A 22,882-nucleotide genomic window follows, 5' to 3' on the forward strand; every position below is an offset into this window, starting at 1 on the left:
CAAAAGATATAGCGTCTGGGGTCTTAAAAGCTTGAAGGTAAACAAGCGGCCATCTAGCTCAGAAGCCACAAAGCCCACATGGAAGAACTCCCAGTTCGAATTAGCTTAGAGGTGACCATGTAGGACAGGTTCCATGAAAGGGCAAGAGGTCAGCTTCAGAGATAAAGGCTGGGTTGTTTAGAGAAACTAATCGAGTGACACATCTACGTATATGAAAGAGCTTTATATCAAGAAGTAATTAGCTATCAAGAAGGCACTGAGGAAGGCATGGGGCAAGAAGTCTAGAGGTCAGAGTTTTGTATTCAAATACCAACTCGTGCCCTCACTGACTCTGCTGCTTCATGCCTTACACGGACAGCTCCTTCATTGGTGAAAGGGGCTAACAACAGCCTCGGCCTGGCGTGGTGGCTCTGGGAAGCATCGATCAGAAGTGGTGTGGGAGTCTCCTGCCCAGGGACACACACACACGACTGTCTTCAGTGCAGACTCAGGTCTTCAACCCACGTAGCCAGAGCCTTGGGTCTGTGTGTCTGCCAAAAGACAAAACACTGCTTGCTTTTGTGTTTCTCGCTCGCTTTCGGCTTTAGTCTTAAGATCTACCGACTCACTTCAACATCAGAAGTCCCATTTGAAAAGTGTTTAACGTCTAATGCAGATAGAACAAGTCATTTCTCAGTTTCACTGTATCTGCAAAGCCTTCTATAATTCAACATCAAATATTTATTATTACATTTATTAAAGTTTTAATAATTTAGCATTTCCTGCATGTGAAATATAAGCTTAGCTAACTGGCTCCCCTTTGTCCAACCTGGGTCACTTCAATATTTATATTCTGAAGTCTCCATTTGAGTTTCATTTAGCAGAGGCTGTGGCTTGGGCCCCTGTCTCAGCTGACAGTCAGGGAATGCTACGGCCTCCCCAGCGGCAAAGACTAACAGAAAGCTGGTGCTGAACAGTGTTTGAAGAGATTTACCGAGCCTAGGCAGAAACGCATCCTAATAGACTTCATTTTTATTATGATCGCTAAACTAAAATGGGGAAAATAAATATGTCTCCAGGCTCACTGGCTGAGTGACAGGCAGCCAGACGGTGAGACGGGTGGGCATAGAGTAGTTCCATCCAGTAAGGAGCGAAGAGCTCTTGACAGTAACGCTCTGAGGAGTCTTACTCTCCTACAAGAAGGGAGGGAGGCAGTGGCAAGGGAAAGCTCCAGGCCTAAAACCCTGTCAGTGCCAAGTGTGCACCCCATTTTTCTACTGTCCCTCACTTTTACCATTTGATATTTCACCTTCCACTTGCACTTAGTGGGCTAACTGAGCAATTAGCACTAAGAATTTAAGAATCTGTACAAGAATGTTGATCCAAAGGGGTTAAAAAAATAAAACATGGAACCGAATCCCATATTTTCACTGGAATCAAGATTTTTCCGTCCACTGAGTTTGGGTGAACTCCTGAAACGATTGTTCTAAGATCATCTTTAAAACTTAAAACTCAAACAAAAATGTTTCCCAGAGGTCTGCTTTGACCAAAACTACTATAGCCTAATTAATTAACTATGTCTCCTCTGACAAATGAATGTGGGATCAAATCACCAACAGCTTATCAAAAGGTTAGATGAGACTCGTAGGGGGCAGTAGTTTTACATCAATGGTGGTGGAATAATTTGGAAAGAGGTAGTGAGAATGATTAGACAGCTTGAACAATGTAAACAAGGTCACCGAATTGTACATGTGGAATTTGTTGAAATAGTGTACATTTTGATATATGTTCTTTACAAAGACTTCTGATGTGTTTAACATCAAAATAAAACATCCTTCGCTTAAAAAGAAAGAACTCAATGAGCCTACCCTTGGTGGTTTCAAGGTTGGTTGATGACCTTCATCAGGCTGATTCAAGCCTTGTATGGCTCTAGATAGGTTGTTGGGGAAGCTGTTGCACTGTTAATCCCAAAATCTGTGATTCAAACTCACCAGCTGCTCCAACAGAGAAGTACAAGGTTATTTGCTTCGGCAAACATTCACAAACTTGAAACCTCACATTGGGTCACTATGTGTAAGAGTCCAATCAATGGCAGTGGTTTGGGGGTTTGATATCCCTTCAGGTAAAACATCCCTGATGGTACTGTGGGGTGGGCACTGAGATACGAACTTCAAGATTCGAGGTTCAAACCCCATAGAGAGTCACTATGGGTCAGAATTGGTGGGGGTGGGGTGGCAGAAGGGGACGGGACACAAATCCCTCTAGGTACTGATTTGGGAAATCGACAGCTATCCTCAAATAGGGCAAACAGAGGCATCATGGCTTACAGCTGAGAAGCAGGGACTAGTAAGCTGGACCCTTACCGTCATTACATCTACAAAGACGTTTCCGGATAAAGTATTATTTACAGTTGTCAGGGATTCCACTGCCATGGAGGTGACCGCAACTCCTAGCTTCACTTTAGGGCTGAATGGAACTCTTCCGGTGACTCAGGGGTCCTCAAACTTTTTAAACAAGGGGCCAGTTCACTGTCCCTCAGACCCATTGGAGGGCTGGATTATAGTTTAAAAAAAGACTATGAACAAATTCCTATGCACACTGCACACAGCTTATTTTGAAGTAAAAAAACAAACAGGGCAAAAACTCCTGGCGGGCCGGATAAATGTCCTCGGCGGGCTGCATGTAGCTGGCGAGCCGTAGTTGGAGGACCCCTGCGAAATATTTAGGGGAGCAGAAAATCTCTTTTTTCATCCTAGGAGTCGAACTGCTGACCTGATGGCTAGCAATTGAACCCGTAACCCGCCTGGCACCCACAGTGCCACCAGGGCTCTATATTTCAAGGATTTGGACCAGCTATTTTAAGGGGCTATAGGACCCCTGGTGGTGGAGTGGTTATGTGTTGGGCTGTGATCGGCATGGTTGGCAATTCAAAACCACCTGCAGCTCTGAGGGATGAAGACTGGGCTTTCTATTCCAGTCTCAGAAACCCACAGGGGGGTCACCATGAGTCAGCATTGACTGGATGGCAGTGAGTTTTATGATGTCCCACAGCAGAATCTGAACATGTGCATTCTAACAAGCTTGCAGGCAATGCTTATGCCACTGGTCCATTGTGAGAACCACTGAACTAGTGAATTCCTACCCTTATGTCTCCACTCGGCCCCGAGGCCCTTCCTCTCTCAGGCCTGCACTCTAGCCCCCCAGGCAGGGGTAGCCTTCTCCTTCCTCTCTGCCTTGAACTCACTCTTGCTCTTCGGCAACTGCCATAACTGATGGCGGGTTTTTGCTGGATTTTTTTTCTCATTTAATAGACTGAGCCCCTTGTCATCATTTTTAAAGCTCCAATCCTTAGCCTGGCATGTAGTAGTAGCTGTTCAATAAATTCTCAGACGTTGGAATTAAAAGACAGATAGAACAAAAAGACCATCTTAATTCTTTTCAGATTGAATCCGATGTGGAAACTGTCAGCAAGTGAGCCATGCTACTTGCATTCTGAAATCCCCATTATTCTTCCAACAGCGTGCAGGCACTCACAGTATCTCACCACGTCATTGTCACGATGTGAGATGTTAGAGAAAGCACCGAGGGACTCCAAAAGCTGGGCATTGTGAAGGATTATCATTCCAATTCCAAGAGCTAGCCTCACATCATTCTTCTAGGAAGCATCGGTTCCAGGTGCCATTGTGAAGATGGCCCAGCATGCAGGCACGAGGGGTGTGGGGTGTGCTTCTCTCCCTGAGTAGCTTTTGTTTCACCTCGCAAATTAATCTCTTGTTCCCTGCTCCTTGCCACACAGCAGAGGTGGGTCTTATTCATCTCTGTATTCCTACAGAGCCTGGCACAGTGCCTGGCACTCCGGAGGAGCCCAGCAGGGACTTAAGGGAATGGAAAGAAATCTGTTTCTCCTCCTTCATGGCTGACGTCATTAGTGTCTCGAATGCTAAAAATCTCATTGCTGGAAGTTTCCTGCTGAGACAGGCTGGAGTAAGGAAGCTGTTCAGGGGAGAGTTCTCTTCTTTCCCCCTCCAATCCTGGATTTTGAAAGGGTCTTGTTACAGTTCACACAGCCAAATCCTATCCACAAGTCAAGGTTAATTGCCAGTGTTCAAGCTCCTGAAATGTTTTCCTAATTCCAATGGTCAGGAAATCACCTTTCCATTAAAAACTCCCAGGCACACCCCATGTGTGACTCTCATACAACCTGCACATAAAAATCTATCGTACTGTACAGGACTTTGCATACTTTAACATGAAAGATTCTCCAAAACTTATCACATAAACCCTCAGGTGTGTGTAAGATTTTAAGATGCATCAGAGATTGAACGTAGTTTTTAGCAAGAGAGCAACGTTAAAAAGATAATGATATTACAGCAACAAAACCTACTGCCACTGAGTCAATTCCAACTCACAGTGACCCTGTAGGTCAGAGTGGAACGGCCCCTTAGGGTTTTCAAGACTGTAAATGGAATAGGAGCAGAGACTCTCAGAGTGGTGGCTTGATTAGAACCACTGACCTTGTGGCTAGGAGTCCAACAGTTAGCCCACTGCATCCACAGAGTTCCCCCTACAGCAGTACCCTAAGAACAATGTTTCTACAGAGCTCACCAAGTGCCTGATGCAGTGCTTATGCATATTATGTCATTCAATCGTCACCACTCTCTTATATGTCTTGATTTGCTTGTCCCATTATCGATGAGAAGAAACAGAGCTGCAGCAAAATAATGTCCCCAAGCTCATGCAGTAAACAACTGATGGCGATGGTATAAACCCAGGGAGTTCAGTTTGGTCCCCTGGTCCATGACTATAAAAATAATAAACTTCACATTTAATGAAAATATACCCTACATCAAGCAGAAAGAAAATGTTTGAAAACGATGATGGCAACATATGTACAACTGATTGCTACAAGAGCTGTAAGATCCCCCAAGAAAATGATGTATTAATACAAATATATATATATACACACACACACATAGAGAAAGGTGCAAACACCTTGTCTGTACAACTTGATGAATTTTCAGATTACCAGACAACCTTGTGGCCACTGCACAGATCAAAAAATCAAATACAGCCAGCATCTTGTACACCTGCTTATGTTTTGACTCAGTAAGTGTCCCCTCCCACACCTAAAAGTCATCCCTCTCCTTCATTCTCACATCATCTATTCATTTGACTGTTTTGATGTTTACATAAACATTCACAATATTTTCTATTATATTTCCAATGTTGTATATATTCATAAGCAAGATTATACTCATAATCTTTGCTGGGATCTAGAATTCAGCACCATGTTTGTGAGCCCCATGCATTGCAGTGGCACATCGATGTTGTATCTATTCATATTGGTCAATGCTTTTATGCCAGTCATCAATTTCCCATATTTACTGACCTACTATTTTTGATAATGGGTATTTGTGTTTTTCCAAAGTTTTTGGCACTACAAGTTATGCTGCCGTTAGTGTTTTTGTTGTTGTTGTTTTTTTAATGTGTATTATGGTGGTACTTCTCTGGTCTGACCTAACAGCCACAACTTGCAGTACATATATATGTGTGTGTGTTTGTTAGGAATATTTCTAGAAGCAGAATTGAAAGGCTGTGGCATATTTGTATGCTCAGCTTCAGTAGATACTGCTCAACACATGTACACAATGATAACACCAATAGAGAGGCCCATGATCAGGGTATGAGCATTCCAGTTACTCCATATCTTTGCCAACCTTTGCTTCCATCAGTTGTTTAAAATTTAGCCAATCTGGGAGCCTGTGTTCTTCATTGTAAAGTGTTCAGTCTCTGAGAATTTTCTAAAAATTTATCACAGATTGAAAAACAATAGAAGAAGCATCAATTGGAGAAGCACTCACAAGTGATCTTTCTAGGTCCCCTGGAATACTTGTCTTTTTATTCCCTCTGACTGTCCTTTCCCACGCAGTCTTTCCTCTAATCTTTCTACCACGAATCCATGTCCGAGTTACTGCTTATCTGTAATTATCATCCATTAATTATTAATTTATAGCATATTATCTGACTGGAACTTATTAATTCTTTGAATGCCTGCGATATGCTTGCCTGGGAAATGTCATGTCAAACAAGGTTTATTAGCACAGTCTAGAAAACTCAATCTACATCAGACAGGTTCTTTTGAATGGAGATGATTGCAAGCTATTTTATTCACCTTGGCAGTGAGACCATCAGGCTTATGCCAGGTAATGGTAAGATTTAAAAGGCTGTCTGTGGTTGTTTTGTGGCCAGACTAAGGCATTTGGGTACCTCAAGAAGGATAATGATTTATTGCCTTCCTCAAACCAACTTTTCCCCCAAATATTTGTGCAATATTCACTGAAGAAGCATCTTAGCGGTGTCCAGAGAAAGGGTTGTAAGGAGGCTCCATGGCTGTAGAATGGCATCCCCTTTCTCACTGTGAGCAGCGCTGCTTGAACCCAACTGGGAGAAAGCTTGCTCCAGGTCACTACGACCAGCATTCTCAGAAAGAGTGCAGAAACATCTCATTGTTATTGGAATATGCACCCTCAGAACCTTCCAACTTATCACAGCATTTCTTCCAAAATAACCTCTATAAAACACATTCTGGCAATTATATTTTCTCAACTTTATATCATTCGCAGAAGTGTTTTACAGCCCGATATAGATTGGTATTCTAGTTGACTGGCTTGATACTTAATGCAACACCGATTAGAGCAGAAGAAGGTGACTCCAGTCATCTTTGAGATAACAGTTGCTCACAGAATTAACATAACAATGACACGGACAAGACAGTGCACAATTCAAGGTAGAGATTCCTCATTGTTGTGATCTACACATCCATGCCCACGCTGTCTGCCCCAATACTACCAGTTTCCACTTGGAACTTATGCCGAAGAAACTGCTGAGAGCCTAACTCCTATGATTCCATCATCACAACAACTCTCCCGTGTGCTGCAGTGATACAGTGGAGAACGCTGGCTCAGGAGCTGGACGTCAGGGTTGCAAGCTTGGTGCCTAGCTTATTAGTGGAGACATCACCCTCATATCTCAAATTAGTGTGTTTTGCTTTTTTATCTGTAAAATGGAGATAATGGCATCAGCAAATGAGGTTAATATAAGGCTTTAATGAGAGGATATTTGTAAGGTTATTGTCACGTAGGAGACGATTGAAGAATAGGCATTATTACTACTATATTGTATAATGTAAGTTCTGCTATTATCCCCATATGTGGAAACTAGAGAGTTGAACGTGAAGACCTCACAACTCATACAGGATAGAGATGGGATCCTCAGCCACATTCTTCCAACTCGGGAGTGTTACCCTTAGCCCATCTGACCAGTGTATCTCAGCGCTTTCAATCAAGGTACTTCCTATATGAATATGGAATGATGTAGATTTAGAATGACCCAAAGGGAGTGGCAATATAGCAGTCCCTGGAGGTCAGATGGGCCATATTTTGTTTATTTCCAGTTTGGGAGCCACTATTTTTGATGGCATCTGGATTTCTAAAATTTCTCTAATCTAATTCAGAGAAAAAACAAAAACAAAACTACAATACAGACACGCGAATAAGGTCCAGGACAATGTTTGGATCAGGTCTAAGACCACTGGCTTAATTAAATCAATAAACATTTAGTAGATGCTCAATATGTACTAGGAATTATAAATTTAAAAAGCCAAGTAACTTATTTTCCTTGACCTTGGGAGGTTCACCACATAATGAGACAGATGCTATATAATCAACTAATCACGACACGGTAGCTCAAGTCTCTAATGAAGTTAACTACATTAGAGTAGTTACAAAGCACAGAAGGAGAAATTCACTTTGCATCTTTCCATGAGTCCAGAACTGAGCACTCATGTATTAGCCTAACATCATGCTCCAATGTCTGAATCATAAGAGAAAGCAGCATGTTCTCCAATCGCTTGCCCCCATGACTCTCCAAGATACCATTAAGCAATGGTCTTTTATAAACGAAATGATATATTAGCTTCTATCATATTTTATATAAGCCCCAAAGGAAAGTAATAATTGGAATATAAGGCACTGAGGTACACCAAAAGACAAAACTTCGAGGAGCTAGGTGTATTTGTCAGCGTTAACCTACACCATCAAGGTGCCTACTTCACTCCTTCACAGGTGAGCAAAATATCCGAACTAGAGCGGCTCCCAGTGCTCACAGGAGCTCTTGGTGCAGCCTCCTGGAGATGATCTCCCTACCTGACATCCGCAGGGTCTTCTGTGACAAGGACGTCAGTCTTGCAGCTGGCCAGGGGGTTGATGGACAGCTCCACAGGTGGCACCACAAAGCTTTTGCTGACAGGCAGCCAGAGTCCTTGGCCCAAGCTGAAAGTAGACCTGCAATGTAAGAGTTTCCATTGGGGGACTCCCTGGGAAGAAAGAAAAAAAAAGAGGGGCCCCCTCTTCCCATTCATTCCAGGACCCTTTTTCATTTTCCCACCCAACTGAGGCCCCTATATTCTTCAAGGCACAGTTTGGGCTACCTTTCCACAGACTTGAATGATATTTCTTAAATGTCTTCACCATCTAACCAACACATTGCGTTTCTTTTCCTGGGTGGAAGATATGGCTCTCCAGTGGTCTCTGTGAGGACAGGGGGTATTTCCCTGTTTTCCCAGGAGTCCTGCTCTCCATCGGGAGTTTCGAAAGTGATGGATAACATGAGAGGGAAGTGTAGCACACAGGTTAAGAGCATGACTCTGAATCCATTTCGACCCTAACCGGACTCTCAGCTCTGTCACGTAATTTGTTGTGTCTCTTTATCTGCGTAAGTACTAGCTTTCCACAATGATTTCTGAGGTGGTGGGAAGAGGTTCAGTGGCTACAAAATAGTTTTAAAACACTGGACTAGATAATCAGTAGTGTTCCTCCTCATTCAAGTGTCTAAGTTGATACGTCTAGATGCCAGACAAATGGGAAGGAGATTCCCATAGCAACCCGAGGCATCATGATTTCTTAGTGCCAATGAGCAGTGCCCAGTTCTCAAAGTATCCCCGAGCCCCACAAGTGTTATGTACTGAAGACACATGGTCACATTTCCTGGTAAGACTTTTCTCTATTCCCCAGCATCGAACCCCAACAGGAATGGTCAACTCACCTGAGAATCTTTTCAGGGGCTTGCTCTCCTGTTACAAGATCATAGCCCCTCTCAAGCGTGGTGTAAGGCCACGGTCTGTCAGGAAGAAAAGAGGGGGAGCGAAGATCTTATTAGTTAGAAGCAGGTGATGTTCATGGACATAACGCTTAAGTATTCAAAAGTAATGAATGGGTCAGATTATTTACATCATAAAAGCATGTCTCTATTTTACAGAGGGACCTGACCGTCCATATGCCCATTTTCAAAGGTCGTGTGGCTGTGTGGAAGTTTCTGCAGCAGAAGTTATCTTTGAAATGGTGACAAAGATTCACCTCTGATACATACACTTGTGGTGCTAACATGTGCCGCTGTGGGAAAGTAGCCATCATGTCATTGAGTCCGGCAGGGGGCACCACTGTTTCAGAGAAAGAGTCCTTTTTGAGAAGAGGTTTCAGGGCTCCAGTAACAAACAGAGGGGGTGGGGGGCTGTGTCTCCTACAGTTCCTGAGCAGCTGCCTCTGCCAACTCACCCTTCACTTTGTCCCCAGTCACTGCGCACACAAAGGTGTCTGTGGACAGGGTCCGGGGCAAATCCCTCGTGGCAACTGCACTCTCCTGGAAGAGAAGAAAATAAAAGAACCCTGTCAAGGGCTGCCTTCTCAAAACAGGCTCCTCCTCATTTTCTTGTGAGAGGAAGAGAGCTGCCTACTTTAGGAAATCCTCTGCAAAGAGTGTTCTTGTGGACATGCAATTGTGGCGACACAGAGTCCATTCATCTCTTCCTGCATTTATTCCACAAACCCAGGATACATGTTACACCATGAGTGCTGTGAGGTGTGTGGACAGAGAGGCCAAAGGCACAGCCAGGACCCTAAAGGAGCCCACCACTTCATAAGAGCCATGGAAGGAACCAGGAAGTCCAATGGACAAATGCAAGTCCAGTGTTCAACAATTTACATCATGATAACCTGTATTTGGACTAAAAGGGAAAGATCAAAGTTCTGAGTACATCTTCAGCGTTCAGAAGGTTGGCAGAGTTTCAGCATCAGAAGTGCTCTGCCCTAACTCCTTACTGTGATCAGTGAGGCTTCCCTGTGCAGACCTTGAGGTTACGGGATATTTTTCAATTCAATTAGTTGATTGCTTTTCCTAAAATGTAGGTATGGTATATTCATGGATGACATTCCAAAAACATATTTTAGAAGACACTATGTTTAAGAACTGCTGTGTCCAGCTGGGGAAGTGCATTTCTCCATGAGGGCCGCGCGTATGCAGTTCTCCCCAGACTGAGCGCACCTTGGCAACCTTGAGGGGAACAATGAACAGGATTCTCAGTCTATGAAACATGTCTTGAGGAAGCCATGTAGGAGATTCCTTGGCTTATCCCACTGAGAAAGCAGAATTAGGTGCTCAACAGGTTTGGGCGAATAATTAACTGTCCAAACCCAAAACCAAACCTAGTGTCATTGAGTCAATTCCAACACAGGACAACCGGATCCAAGGCTTCCCAGGCTGTCAATCTTTACGAAAGCAGATAGTGTCACCGGTCAGGGATTTGCAATATTTCCAGACTTAGCTGTTGAAATGCCTCCTCTCCATCTGATGGTGAACACACACAGACACACAGACACACACAGACACACACACACACACACACACACACACACACACACACACACACGGGAAGAGAGAGAGAGCAGTGATCCTGCAGCCTTCTAATTCTACAGTGATTCTGAGTAATTTCACCCCAAGTTTTCCAACTATGCTCCATGGATATATATGCTTCATCAATGGAGGAGATTTATGGGACTTAGAAACATAGATTTAAACTTTCATTTAAAAGTTTTATTTTACAGTCTTTCAAAATAAGAATGAAAGATACTTGGATGGCACATGCAAGAATTGAGCTCCATCCTGCTAACTCAGGTTGCCAGGTACACTTACGTTGAGTTAGCCTCCAAAAGCCAACAAAATGAGTAACTACCGTCAACTCAGTTTCACTGAAGAGAAAACTGAGACCTGTGAGCCAAGCTGCTAACAACCTCATGTTCTCTGCAACTACCTATCTTGTGAATCAGGATTTTCTCAACAGTGTGCCCCAAACAGAACGTAGCAGTAAAAAGGAGACTAGGGTACCAGGCTCTACACGTATGATCATAACTCCTGATGTCAACATGCCTGTATTCATGAGGGACTGCCTGTGTGTTCCAAACGGGTAATATACACAGCTACTAACTAAATAGCCAGAGGTTCAAGTTCACCTACAGGCTCCTTAGATGCGAGGGTTCTGAAAACATCATCATTGGAAGCCCTGAGGAGCACAGGTGTACTATGACACACAAGGTCATCACAGTTGGAATTGACTCAACAGCAACAGGTATTGATTGATACTGATCTTCATCAACAGACATTACTCTTCTCACTAAATGGCAACGTGATGTAGTTGAACTTATACTACACATGTGGAGTGCTACATCAAACAAACAAACAAACAACTCTAATTTGTTTTATAGACTGCCATTCTTGTTATGCTTTGTAGCCTTAGCATTACATAGCATCAGGCAAAAAGACAGAATAAGCTCAATAAATGTTGGTGCAACAGAAATGTCAGTAAGAGAGTATGGAATACAGAAAGGGTCAGACATAGAACTCAAAGTCTTCCAAATAAGGATGTTGAGAGACTAGAGGAGGGGAAGGAAGAGAGAGAGGTGTCTACCTCTCCTCATCAGGAGGTACCTGACACTTCCCAGGGGGACTGCTTACCACTGGGGGGTCTCTCTAACCTTCCATCTTACTGCCTTGTTGGGGGTCTTCCACGGCAGGGGCGTGCTATAACTAAGTGTACCCTCGTGAACGGCTAGTTGCTGGAGGGGACAGGGCTGGGGGAAAGGTCTGAGACCCTTGAGATTTCCATGGGAATAATTTTCCAAAGGGAGGAGAGTGTGGGAGGCACTAATGATGTGTTAAAATGCAACAGTCCCTTCATGAAATATTCACCACTTTAAACACGTCTAACATTAAAGATGAAAAGTCCTGGGATTTGTCCCTGAGACTCCGAGGACTGATTTATGATCTGCCACGAGCCACAGGCCTTGTGATTCATAACGGCCGAGGTAAAGTGGTTACATCTGGCCAAGGGACAAGACGTCAGGCTAGCGGGGAGGTGGGCCGGGGAAGGTGGCTCCTTCTTCTTTAGGTGAAGGGCACAGAATGAGGCCCCTCTCTCTTCTATCCGGGACTGGAGGAAAGGGCACAGTTGCCCCTCACCCTCCTTCTTTTTGACAATGAGAAATGAATTCAGAAAAGGGGGTGTTGCTGTATTTTTCTCTTTCTTCCTCATGTGCTTACCAGGCAATTTCTCTCTACCTCAAAATGGATCATTAATTACTGACACGCATTATGCTGCAAATATATATTTTGCAAATTAGAAGCACCCACCCTGGGGCCGCCTAGTGCTGCCTGGAGAACAGGAGATGAGGAAGAGGGACAGCGCCTGCCATTCTGGAAGCAGGCAGAGCTGGGTTCCAATCCCCTCTTTCCTACTCCATACCTGTCTGATATTAGGGAAGTTATTTCACCTCTTGGGTCCCTAATCTGTAGAATGGAAATAATAACAACCTTTCTCAAAGAGCTCTTGGAAGAGTAAGTCGATGCTCAGTAAATTGTTTCCCTCCCCTTAGCTTTTCATTCCCACTTAGCCACTGGGTTCTGGTAGAAACACACCGAACAACTCTAGGGACAGTGAGCAAGTCAGTCGCCTTCACCTCTCTGAGCCTTCCTTCCTCATTTGCAAAGTAGGATGTGGGAGTAGATAGATGCTCCTCAGCTCTAGGAGCCAAGAGCCAGCGAGCACCTGCTACGCTGTCAGTACTCCCTTACACATTCCGGACCCTTGTTCTTGGGACACCATTTGTTTCCGCCTCAGCTGTGATTACTCTTAGCAGGTGGTCTGGGTTGTCTCTGGCAAGATCTCCATCAATGCCATGGCTATTGGCTTTATTGACTCCTGTGTACCATTTTGCCTGCTCAGCAAACTCTCAACTATTTGCAACAAAGCATTTCCTTCTGTGAAACGTGAAACTTCTGCCAACCAGGGCTGAAGATTAACCCTTTCTCTGGGTGAATCCTTCCCTCAGCCCTGCTTCTGCACACCCAGGGAAGCTAGGCTATCCAAGAAGGGCCGCTTAGGGACACACGTGGACATGGTTTCCACTTACTGTGAACATCTTTGCTCTGCCACTACAAGCTCTGTGGCAGTGGAAGCGGCTTGACGAGGGCGTTTTCACCCTTGCTCACCCCGCACCCAGCACCTCGTTGGACTGCCTGATGCATTGTGGGTATTCAGTACATAAACGTTTGAAGGACATAAATGAAGATCGGTGCTTTCCTGTAGTAATGGCCACGCCAATGGGAGAAGGGCATTTCAATAACACGCCTCTGTTCTCCCCACTGACCTGAAATGATCTTGATTACAGCACCCTCATCTTCACCACATTTGTCTGCCAATAATTATTATAATGCTCGTTACAAGATAGGCAACTCAACTGCTGAATGAGTGAGAGAAGCTATGGTGTTTGTCATGAATTACAGACTGGAGTGCCCTTAGAATACTGCCCACCACGTGCATTTGCTGGGGAAACCGAGTGTCAATATGAGTGGCGATGGAATGTCGAAAATAGAATTCTGTATTACGGCAGAGAGGAAAAGGCCCTGGCGGTCATCTAGCTCAGATCTTTTCAGCGCATGTTTGTTTCGTTTCTCAAGTCAAGCTCAGAGAGTGAAGGGATTTGGCCACAATCATTGAGCAAGCTTCTGGGCCAGCCCAGGCCCAGAACCAGAACCCAAGGCTTCTGCTTTCCTGGCCTTTCTGCTGCACTGCTGACCCAGTTTTCAGCACCCAACAGTTTCCGAGGACAATTTTCTTTTTTCTTTGCGCTCCTCTGACATCTCTGCATTCCGATAATGAGAATGCATTATACTAATAGGCAGGATTTTTTACAAGTAAAATGAATTGGAATTACCTTTAAGCAGATTAAAATTTACATTTAAATGTAATTGACAATAAATACAGACTTAAAAAAAAAGATCGCAATCTCTTCACTACAGTGGTTCCCATAAGGGAATTCAATTGAATGGCTCTTTGTTGTGCTAGTTACTAGAACACTGTATTTTTGTCGATAGATGAGTTGCACTGCTTTTACAATATTTACTATTTCTGTCTCCTAGGTCCTACTTATTGAGTTCTCATTTTATGTTATATACAGGCTTGCTCCATAAACTCTTGGGTAAAAACAGAAGAACCTCTGGATTACAAACAATCTGAATTTACCTGAATTTATGACGCTCTCCCACAGCGCGTCTAAGTGGACTGGGCATTCCCTATTATTATGTAAAGCAAATGGAAGGATGACATTGTCCAGCGTGTGGGCCAAAGAGTCACCCTGTTGATTTTGGCTTCAAACAGTGTGCCTGCTGCCAGACTTTGAATGAATTCGATTAAGTGACTTTACCTCTCTGAACCTGTTTCCTTGTCTGTATTGCTATTCTCAGTTGTTGATAAATCAACTCTCACTCTTCCTCCTCCTCCTCTAGTCTCTCAACATCCTTATTCTGAAGACTTTGAGTTCTATGTCTGACCATTTCTGTATTCCATACTCTCTTACTGACATTTCTGTTGCACCAACATTTATTGAGCTTATGTCTGTCTTTTTGCCTGATGCGGTTTAATGCTAAGGCTACAAAGCATACCAAAAATGGCAGTATAGAAAACAAATTAGAGTTGTTTGTTTGTTTGATGTAGCACTCCACATGTGTAGTATATGTTCAACTACATCACGATGAGATCAGGTTCCAGGCATCAAAGAACAAAAAATCATATCATTGTGAATGAGAGGGAGTATGGAGTGGAGACCCAAAGCCCATCTGTAGGCAACTGGACATCTTCTTACAGAAGGGTCAAGGGGAGGAGAAGAACCAGTCAGGGTGCAGTACAGCAACGGTGAAACATACAACTTTCCTCTAGTTCTTTAATGCTTCCTTCCCCCCCTCACTATCATGATCCCAATTCTACCTTACAAATCGGGCTAGACCAGAAGATGTACACTGGTACAGATAGGAACAGGAAACACAGGGAATCCAGGACAGATGAACTCCTCTGGACCAGTAATGAGAGTAGCGATATCAGGAGGGGAAGGGGATGGTGGGGTAGAAAGGGGGAACCAATCACAAGGATCTACATATAACCCCTTCCCTGGGGGATGGACAACAGAAAAGTGGGTGAAGGGAAATGTCGGACAGTGTAAGAAATGACAAAATAACAATAATTTATAAATTATCAAAGGTTCATTTGGGGGGGGGGCGGGAAGGGAGGGGAAAAATGAGGAGCTGATACCAAGGGATCAAGTAGAAAGCAAATGTTTTGAAAATGATGACGTCAACAAGTGTACAAATGTGCTTGACAAAATGGATGTATGGATTGTGATAAGAGTTGTATGAGCCCCCAATAAAATGATTTTAAAAAGAAAAAAAGATATGGCAAAACAATAATAATAAATATTGGGGAATATAAAAAAAGATGGGTTGCAAATCACACAATTGTGATGCAGAGGGTTTTCATTGGTAATTTTTAGAAACAGACTGTTCGGTCTTTCTTCCTAAACTGTTTCAAACTGGAACTAAGTTGAAATCTATTTGTCATCAGACCCAGACTCAAACCACTGCCCTTGAGTCAATTCTGTCGCACAGAGGCTCTGCATTTGGGTTTCTGAGTCTGTAATTCTTGCTGGTGCAGACAGCTTCATCTTTCTCTTGTGAAATGGCTGAGGGTTTGAAATACCAACCTTACAACTTATAATCCAACAGGGTCACCAAGGCTTCTATTTTGCATCACAGTTGCATGCAAATCATCAATATGCAAATCACCACCCACAGACAGTTGATGGCTACACATGAGATCTAAGAAAATTCTGCCAGTGAACTATTACTACCACATCCCTTATTTGTAATGCATCTACTATAAAGAGCAAGTGGTTTAAAAAAAATACATCATGTTATTTTGTTGTTGGAAAATACTCAACAAAACATACACCAATTCAATGTTTTCTCCACTTAGTGGCATTCCTCATATTCTGAGTTGTGCAACCATTTTCACAACCCTTTTCTGAGTGACACCCACCTCCATGAGCATTGGCCATGATGGTTCCTGTCCAATCTTTTGGGGTTTTGTCATCAAGGTGATTCCATCTAGATCCGTGGTTCTCAACCTTCCTAATGCCACGATCCTTTAATGCAGTTCCTCATGCTGTGGTGACCTCCCAATCATAAACTTATTTCTTTTGCTACTTCATAACTGTAATTTTGCTACTGTTATGAATTGGGTGACCCCTTTGAAAGGGCCATTCAAACCCCAAAGGTTGACCCCCAAAGGTCGTCATGATCCACAGGTTGAGAACTGCTGATCTAGATGGATCCCATACAGATGTCTCTTAAAAGAGTAGACTGGCCAAGGCACATAGTTTTTACTTTGCTCCACTATTTCTTGGTTTTAAGAATACTCCTGGGGATATTTTTGCTTAAAGTCTAAACAAAAGTATCTCAAGGCAAATGTTTCAGGGATTTATCCAACCTTCATGACGCTAAATAAAGTTGAGAGTCCTTGAGAATTTGAAATTCTGTTCTGCATTTCTCTTCTTTTGATCAGAATTCTCTGGAATCTTGGAGGAAAATGCTCAGGAATGGTAGATCCAGTTCTTTTGAGTTCATGGCAAGAAGGCACTTATTAATGGAGGCAATCAGCAGCACGGTCCGCGTCCTCCTCCTATTCCTGACTGCCTTTTGCTTCAGGAGACTAGACACTCACTCTTGTGCCTTGACTGTATGGTTGCACACCTTTAAAACTCCAGGAACTACACATTGAAATAGGAGACAGCACAGAGATACTAACCATGCTAGTAAGCCAATCTGAGGGGATGTCCAATGAAACTACGACCCCAAACATCCAAATCAAGAAGCCAAATCCAATGTAATTTATGGTGGTACCTAGTCAGCCTCAGAAGTTACTCCTTTTTGGTTTTTTTGCGATTATAAATATATCTATTGAACAACTCTTTACCAATTCAACCTTTTAAAGCTGTGCAACATTTCTAAAGCAATTACAATAATCAGCTGAGCAACTCTACAAATAGCAATGTAATATATTAACATTAGCCTTTATTTCACCGCCCCACCCCCACCACTGCTAACCACTAATACACTTGGCTCTCCTTACGTTTGTTTTTCTTGTTTGTTTGTTTTTTCTTATATATATGTGGGTCATACACAATTTTTTTTTACTATTTTTTTAATCATTTTATTGGAGGCTTATACAACTCTTATCACAATCCATACATCCATCCATTGTGTCAAGCACATTTGTACATTTGTTGCCCTCCTCATTCTCAAAACATTTGCTTTCTACTTAAGCCCTTGGAATCAGCTCCTCAATTTTTCCCCTCCCTCCCCTCTCCCCACTCCCTCATGAACCCTTGATAATTTATAAATTATTATTTTGTCATATCTTACACTGCCCGACATCTCCGTTCACCCACTTTACTGTTGTCCACCTCCCAGGGAGGAGGTTATATGTAGATCCTTGTAATCTGTTCCCACTTTCCACCCCATCTCCCCTCCACTCTCCCAGTATCGCCACTCTCCCCACTGGTCCTGAATCTTCTGTAATGGGCACATTGCACTCAGCATCATGTCTTACAGCTCCATCCACATTGTAGCATGTACCAACACTCCATTTCTTCCATTGCTGAGTAACAATTCATTGCATGTATGTACTACATTGTTGTTTATTCATGTGTTTGTTAATGAGCATTTGGGCTGTTTCCACCCATGGATACTGGAAGCAGAGCTGCAATAAACCTTGGCGTACAAGTCTCTACTTGAGTCTCAGCTTTCAATTCTTTGGGGTTTATACCCAGAAGTGCAATTTCTGGGTCACACTGTGGTGCTATTCTCAGGTTTTTGAAGAACTACCATATTTTTCCAAAGTGGTAGTACCATTTTACATTCTCACGGGAAACGGATAAGGGTTGCAATTTCCCAGCATCCTTGACAACATCAAGAATGTGTTTTGGTTTTGTTTTTTAAATCTTAAGTCATCATAAGTATTGGATGCTATTTTGATTACCATGTTTTCACATTCTCCCAGTTGGTAACTTGTCTTCACTTTTTTTGAGTGAAGTCTTTTGGTGGAGGAAAGGTTTTAATTTTTATGAGGCCTCCTTTATTTTGTCTTTTGCAGTTTCTCCTTTGTTTTTATGTTAGATAACCCATTGCTAAAAGCTAGGCCTGACACCATTGTCCCTGCTTGTTCTTCCAAGAACTGTATGATTTTAGCTTGTGCACTTAGGTCCTTAATCCATCTTGAACTTGTTTTGTGTATTGGATATTGGTTTGTTTTACTGGAAAGCATCTGGAAATCCCATTATTAATGAGAACATTTGTTAAAGAAACTATTTTTCCCCCGTCTAATGGCTTGGCAACCTTGTCAAAACTCAGGTGACCATAGATGAGTGGGTTTATTTTTGGACTTTCAACTCTACCTATCTCATTAGCTTATGTGCCTATTGTTATACCGGTTTCACATTGTTTTCATGACTGCAGCTATATAGTATGCTTTAAAACAAGGGAGCATGAGTCCTCCTGTTTTATTGTTCTCTCTCAACATTGCTTTAGCTATTTGGGCCTCTTGTCATTACACATAAAGTTGAAGTCCTGTATTTTCTCTCTCTTTATTTTCTGTAAAAAGGAATGTTGGAACTTTGAGATTGCATTGAATATATACATTGCTTTGAGCAGTAGTGTCATCTAAGGAATACTGTTTCTAATCCTTGAACATGGGACATCTTTCCACTTACTTATATCTTCTTTCATCTCTTTTGGCAGCATTTTACCATTTCCACTGTATACGTGTTCGATATCAAGGGACAAATTATCTTTGAAAAGTACTCAGCAAACAAGGAGACCCGATGGCACAGCGGGTTAAACATTGGGCTGCTAACCAAAAGGTTGGCAGTTCAAACCCATCACCTGTTCTGTGGAGGAAAGATGAGGCTGGCTGCTATCATAAAGATTTACAGCCACGTCAACCCTGAGGAGCAGCTCCACTCAGTCCTGTGAAGTTAAAGTTGACTTCATGGCAATGTATTGCTTTGGTTTTTGGCTCCTCAGCAAGTACAGCCTTTATCACATTTTTTCTTGTAACATGTCTTGGCAGATACGTTGTTGTTATTATTGTTTTTAGATGAAGAGGCCCATTCCGCAGCCAACTTTAGTGTGAAGAATAAGTTCTTAGGAGTAAGGATGGTCTCGGTCTCAACACATGTCCTTTTATAAGCCAAATGAGCCTCATTTTCTCTATAAATCTGGGACATCTTGTAGGGAATAATTGCCAAGTCTAGGCCCTGAGTTTTCAAAGCCATTAAGGCCTGTGGCCTCTGTCTACTGCCCCTCCTTCAGAAGAGAGTGCATCTGCAGATCGGGGCTTTAGCCAGAGGTGACTGACATCTCTCTCCCCTTCCCAGCTCAAAGGAGTTCTGCCTGACCACGAGAATTCTAGTTAAATGCAAAGCCTTTTTTCCCTAGGCCTTGCCTGCCTGTCTGGCACCCTCCTCCCATCCTGTCATCCTTTTTAGGATTCCATTTTCACTTGCTTTCAACTCAGTCATCACTTATCATCACAGGCCAGGGACGCTGCCTGCTGTTCACTTTCCTATTGACTCTTCCTGTCACTGTGGTTTGGAAAGATGCCTCGCTGGACCCTCAGAGCAAAAAGCATGGCTTCCTTCCTTGTTCTGACTCTTGAGCCACCTTAAAACGCTTCATCCCTGTGTCCCAGGAGCCCAGTTCAGGGCCAGGCACATGGTGGGGAAGAAATAGCTAGCGCCAACATTACTGAAGGTGTGATTGCGCTTAAGAGTGGTGACAGTCAGTCAGCCTATGCAACCTGGTTTCATCCATAATGAGTCATTCAAGGAAGGTACTGGGTGTGCTCATTGTCAATGAAGGACATGGAAACTCAGACTCCACCAGTCACTTGCTTAAGGTCATAGAATCAGATCTTCAAAGCTGAAGCTCTATTATACCACCACATACCCCACCCCAATGAACTTAACTGTGGGGACACTCACAGAGAGTTGTTGCTGCTGTCAGGTGCCAGCGAGTTGGTTTCTACTCACTGTGATCCTATCAGGCAACTTAACTCAAGGTTGGCAGTTTGAAACCACTAGACACTCTATGGGAGAAAGATGAGGCTTCCTATTCCTGCAAAGGGTTGCAGTCTCTGAAAGCCACAGGTCCTGTTCTAGTTTGTCTTACAGGGTCGCTGTGGATTAGAATCTACTCAATGGCAGTGAGCATAACAAATAGAGCCACCACTAATTTGATAATTATGATGTACTAGACACTGAGGCTTAGGGAAGAAGAACCTTCAATCCACCCACATTAAAAGTAGCCTCCTTCCAACTGACTTATAAAGTGCCACTCTACGTAAGGTAAAACATTGCTCCTCCTAATTTTTCCTGCTCAAATGGAAATGCTTTCTATGAAAACCATACTGCTAACAGCAGTGACTCACGGGGGCAGTTTCGACATTCCTGCTGAGCCCTTATTGTGTGCTGGTCATATTTAAATAATTTCTGGTGTCCATAAACACATGGGGAAGGACAAGCTATTGGCTCCACTTTACCCAGACGGAAGGTGAAACTTTGGATGAGTAATCTCCCCACGGAGCCAAGCTTGTGAGCAGAAGAGTGAATCTCCAAGGCCAGATTGTTCAGATCCTTCTGCAGCCATGGGATCCTTTTCTATGAGGATGTATCTTAGGTGGGGGTGGTGGGGGTGGGGAGGCACAGGCATGGGGAATCAGGGACACTTAGTGACCCTGTGGGGAATAACTGGTCTGAAGGCTTAATTCTCTGTAGTAGTATGCTTTGTCATCCTTCCCATGATTGATGGTCGACCAAGAAAATTTTCAACCCCTGTCCTTGGTCCTTAGGCTGGGCATGTTATTTGATTTAGTGAATGACATAGTAGCAGACATAATATGAATATGAATCAAGGTTTGGTCTGTGTTCATATGAATTGGGCTTGCACCTCCCTTTTGCCATGCGGGGGGGGGACAGCGGTTGGTGTGAGATTTGAAAATAATTAATAATCTACAATCTATCAGGGAGTCACTAGGGGGGGGGGGGGGGGAAGCTGATAGTCCAAAGGAGATAAAATACATTTGGGGCAGATTCAACAGGACCTTGGTGCCAAGTACAGTAGAGTCCAGACTAGCTCAGCCCACACACAGATGTGCATCAAGGGGAAAATGCTTACAGTGGTTGATAATTAAATGTGCATGGTTGTATGCAGCATTGTTGTGGCAAAAGTTGCTGATGCATGCCGATGCTTCATGGCACTATCTTTATGAATGATGGTCTTGCTTTCTTGGGAATCTTAGGAAAACTCTGACGGGCATGTAGTTTCACTTGATTTTCCAAATTGTAGTTCTAGCCAACTTACTGTACTTTCTCACAACACTTATGCCTATGATTTCACATCTCTCCTCACTGTCACTGTCCTGGCTGACGCGCTCAATGCCATGCATGTGAACTATTTACTGCTAGTCTTGTCCCCGGGGACTCTGCTTTCCCTCCCCCCACATCTGATCTGATAAATGGCCTGTGCTTTCATTTCAAAGAAGCGCTGTGCTTTCTGGCCTGTCCTCAAAGCCCTCATCGCGGTCCATTGTTTTCAGTATAGACTTCATCCCTACTGTGTAGGGTCATTCACAGCTGTTCTGGATCTTTCCAATCTTATTAGGAGAGTTTCCTGACGACTTCACAAGGATTCTTGCAGCAGGGCTCTCCTGATCCCACTCCTGGAGAAAAGTGGTGCCAGAGAATTTGAGAGGCAGGTGGATGGAGGCCACGGTTGAGTAGGGGGAAGGGCAAAGTGAGTAGCAAAATGACTCTTAGTCAAAGAAAATCATTGGAACAATTTTGAATATGAGGGAGCTTGAAAATGTTTGTGTAAATTTCCTGTTCTCTTTTAACTCCATTTTCCAAGCCCCCATTTTTTGAAGCCTCTACATATGAAAAGCCCTGGTGATGAATAGGTTATGCATTGGGCTGTGATCCGCATGGTCAGAAGTTCAAAACCATCGGCAGCTCCATGGGAGAAAGACTGGGTTTTCTACTCCCGTGCACAGTTACAGTCCTGAACCCCCACAGAAGGTCTCTATGAGTCAGCATGGACTCAACGGCAGTGAGTTTCCTTCGGGTTTTCATATAAGCAGTGCCATCAGAAGATACATTTTATAACCCTGGCTCCTCAGTTAACTTTTCTAGGTGGATAATTAATTCTCTTTATCTAGATCCTTGTCTCCTCATCTGTAAAATGAGCAGAGATCTCTAAGTATTCTTCTAATATGAGTCCTTGGTTCCCCCTCTAGCACATTGTGGTCTTACCTCTTGACGAGGAACGCTGATGCTGTAGTGCGTTACTAGTTAGGCACTCCTCAAGAGATGAGGATTTCTGCTCTTGTAGAGATTTACAGCCATGGAAACCCTTAGTTCTACTATGTCCTACTGGAATATACCCAATATCACTAGATTTATTTATATTATTATTATTATTATTATTATTTTAAAATAGCTCTTGATGGCAGCATCTCCCTATAGCCTAGCAAGTGGTGAGTATGGTAGGATGTCTAGGTGGTGGGGACTGGAGGCTTAAGATGGAGAGAAACATGATTGAAGTGAAATGAGACAATACCAGCAGTCTAATT

General features: G+C 43.2%; 1 protein-coding gene across 1 annotated transcript in view; it reads right to left on the bottom strand.

The window, feature by feature from the left end:
• Positions 1 to 22,882, bottom strand: part of ASTN2 (astrotactin 2) — a 1,157,183-nt gene that overhangs the window by 617,610 nt on the left and 516,691 nt on the right. The window contains exons 8-10 of the mRNA XM_045296567.1: positions 9,591 to 9,675; positions 9,082 to 9,156; positions 8,184 to 8,321 (exon numbers count right to left, since the gene is read on the bottom strand). Coding sequence (XP_045152502.1) covers positions 8,184 to 8,321; positions 9,082 to 9,156; positions 9,591 to 9,675 — 298 coding nt within the window. The remainder of the gene's footprint in view (positions 1 to 8,183; positions 8,322 to 9,081; positions 9,157 to 9,590; positions 9,676 to 22,882) is intronic.

The sequence above is a fragment of the Echinops telfairi genome, unplaced genomic scaffold (assembly GCF_000313985.2).
Source record: "Echinops telfairi isolate 266 unplaced genomic scaffold, ASM31398v2 ScPeMD7_7410;HRSCAF=8448, whole genome shotgun sequence".
Classification (NCBI taxonomy): Eukaryota; Metazoa; Chordata; class Mammalia; order Afrosoricida; family Tenrecidae; genus Echinops; species Echinops telfairi.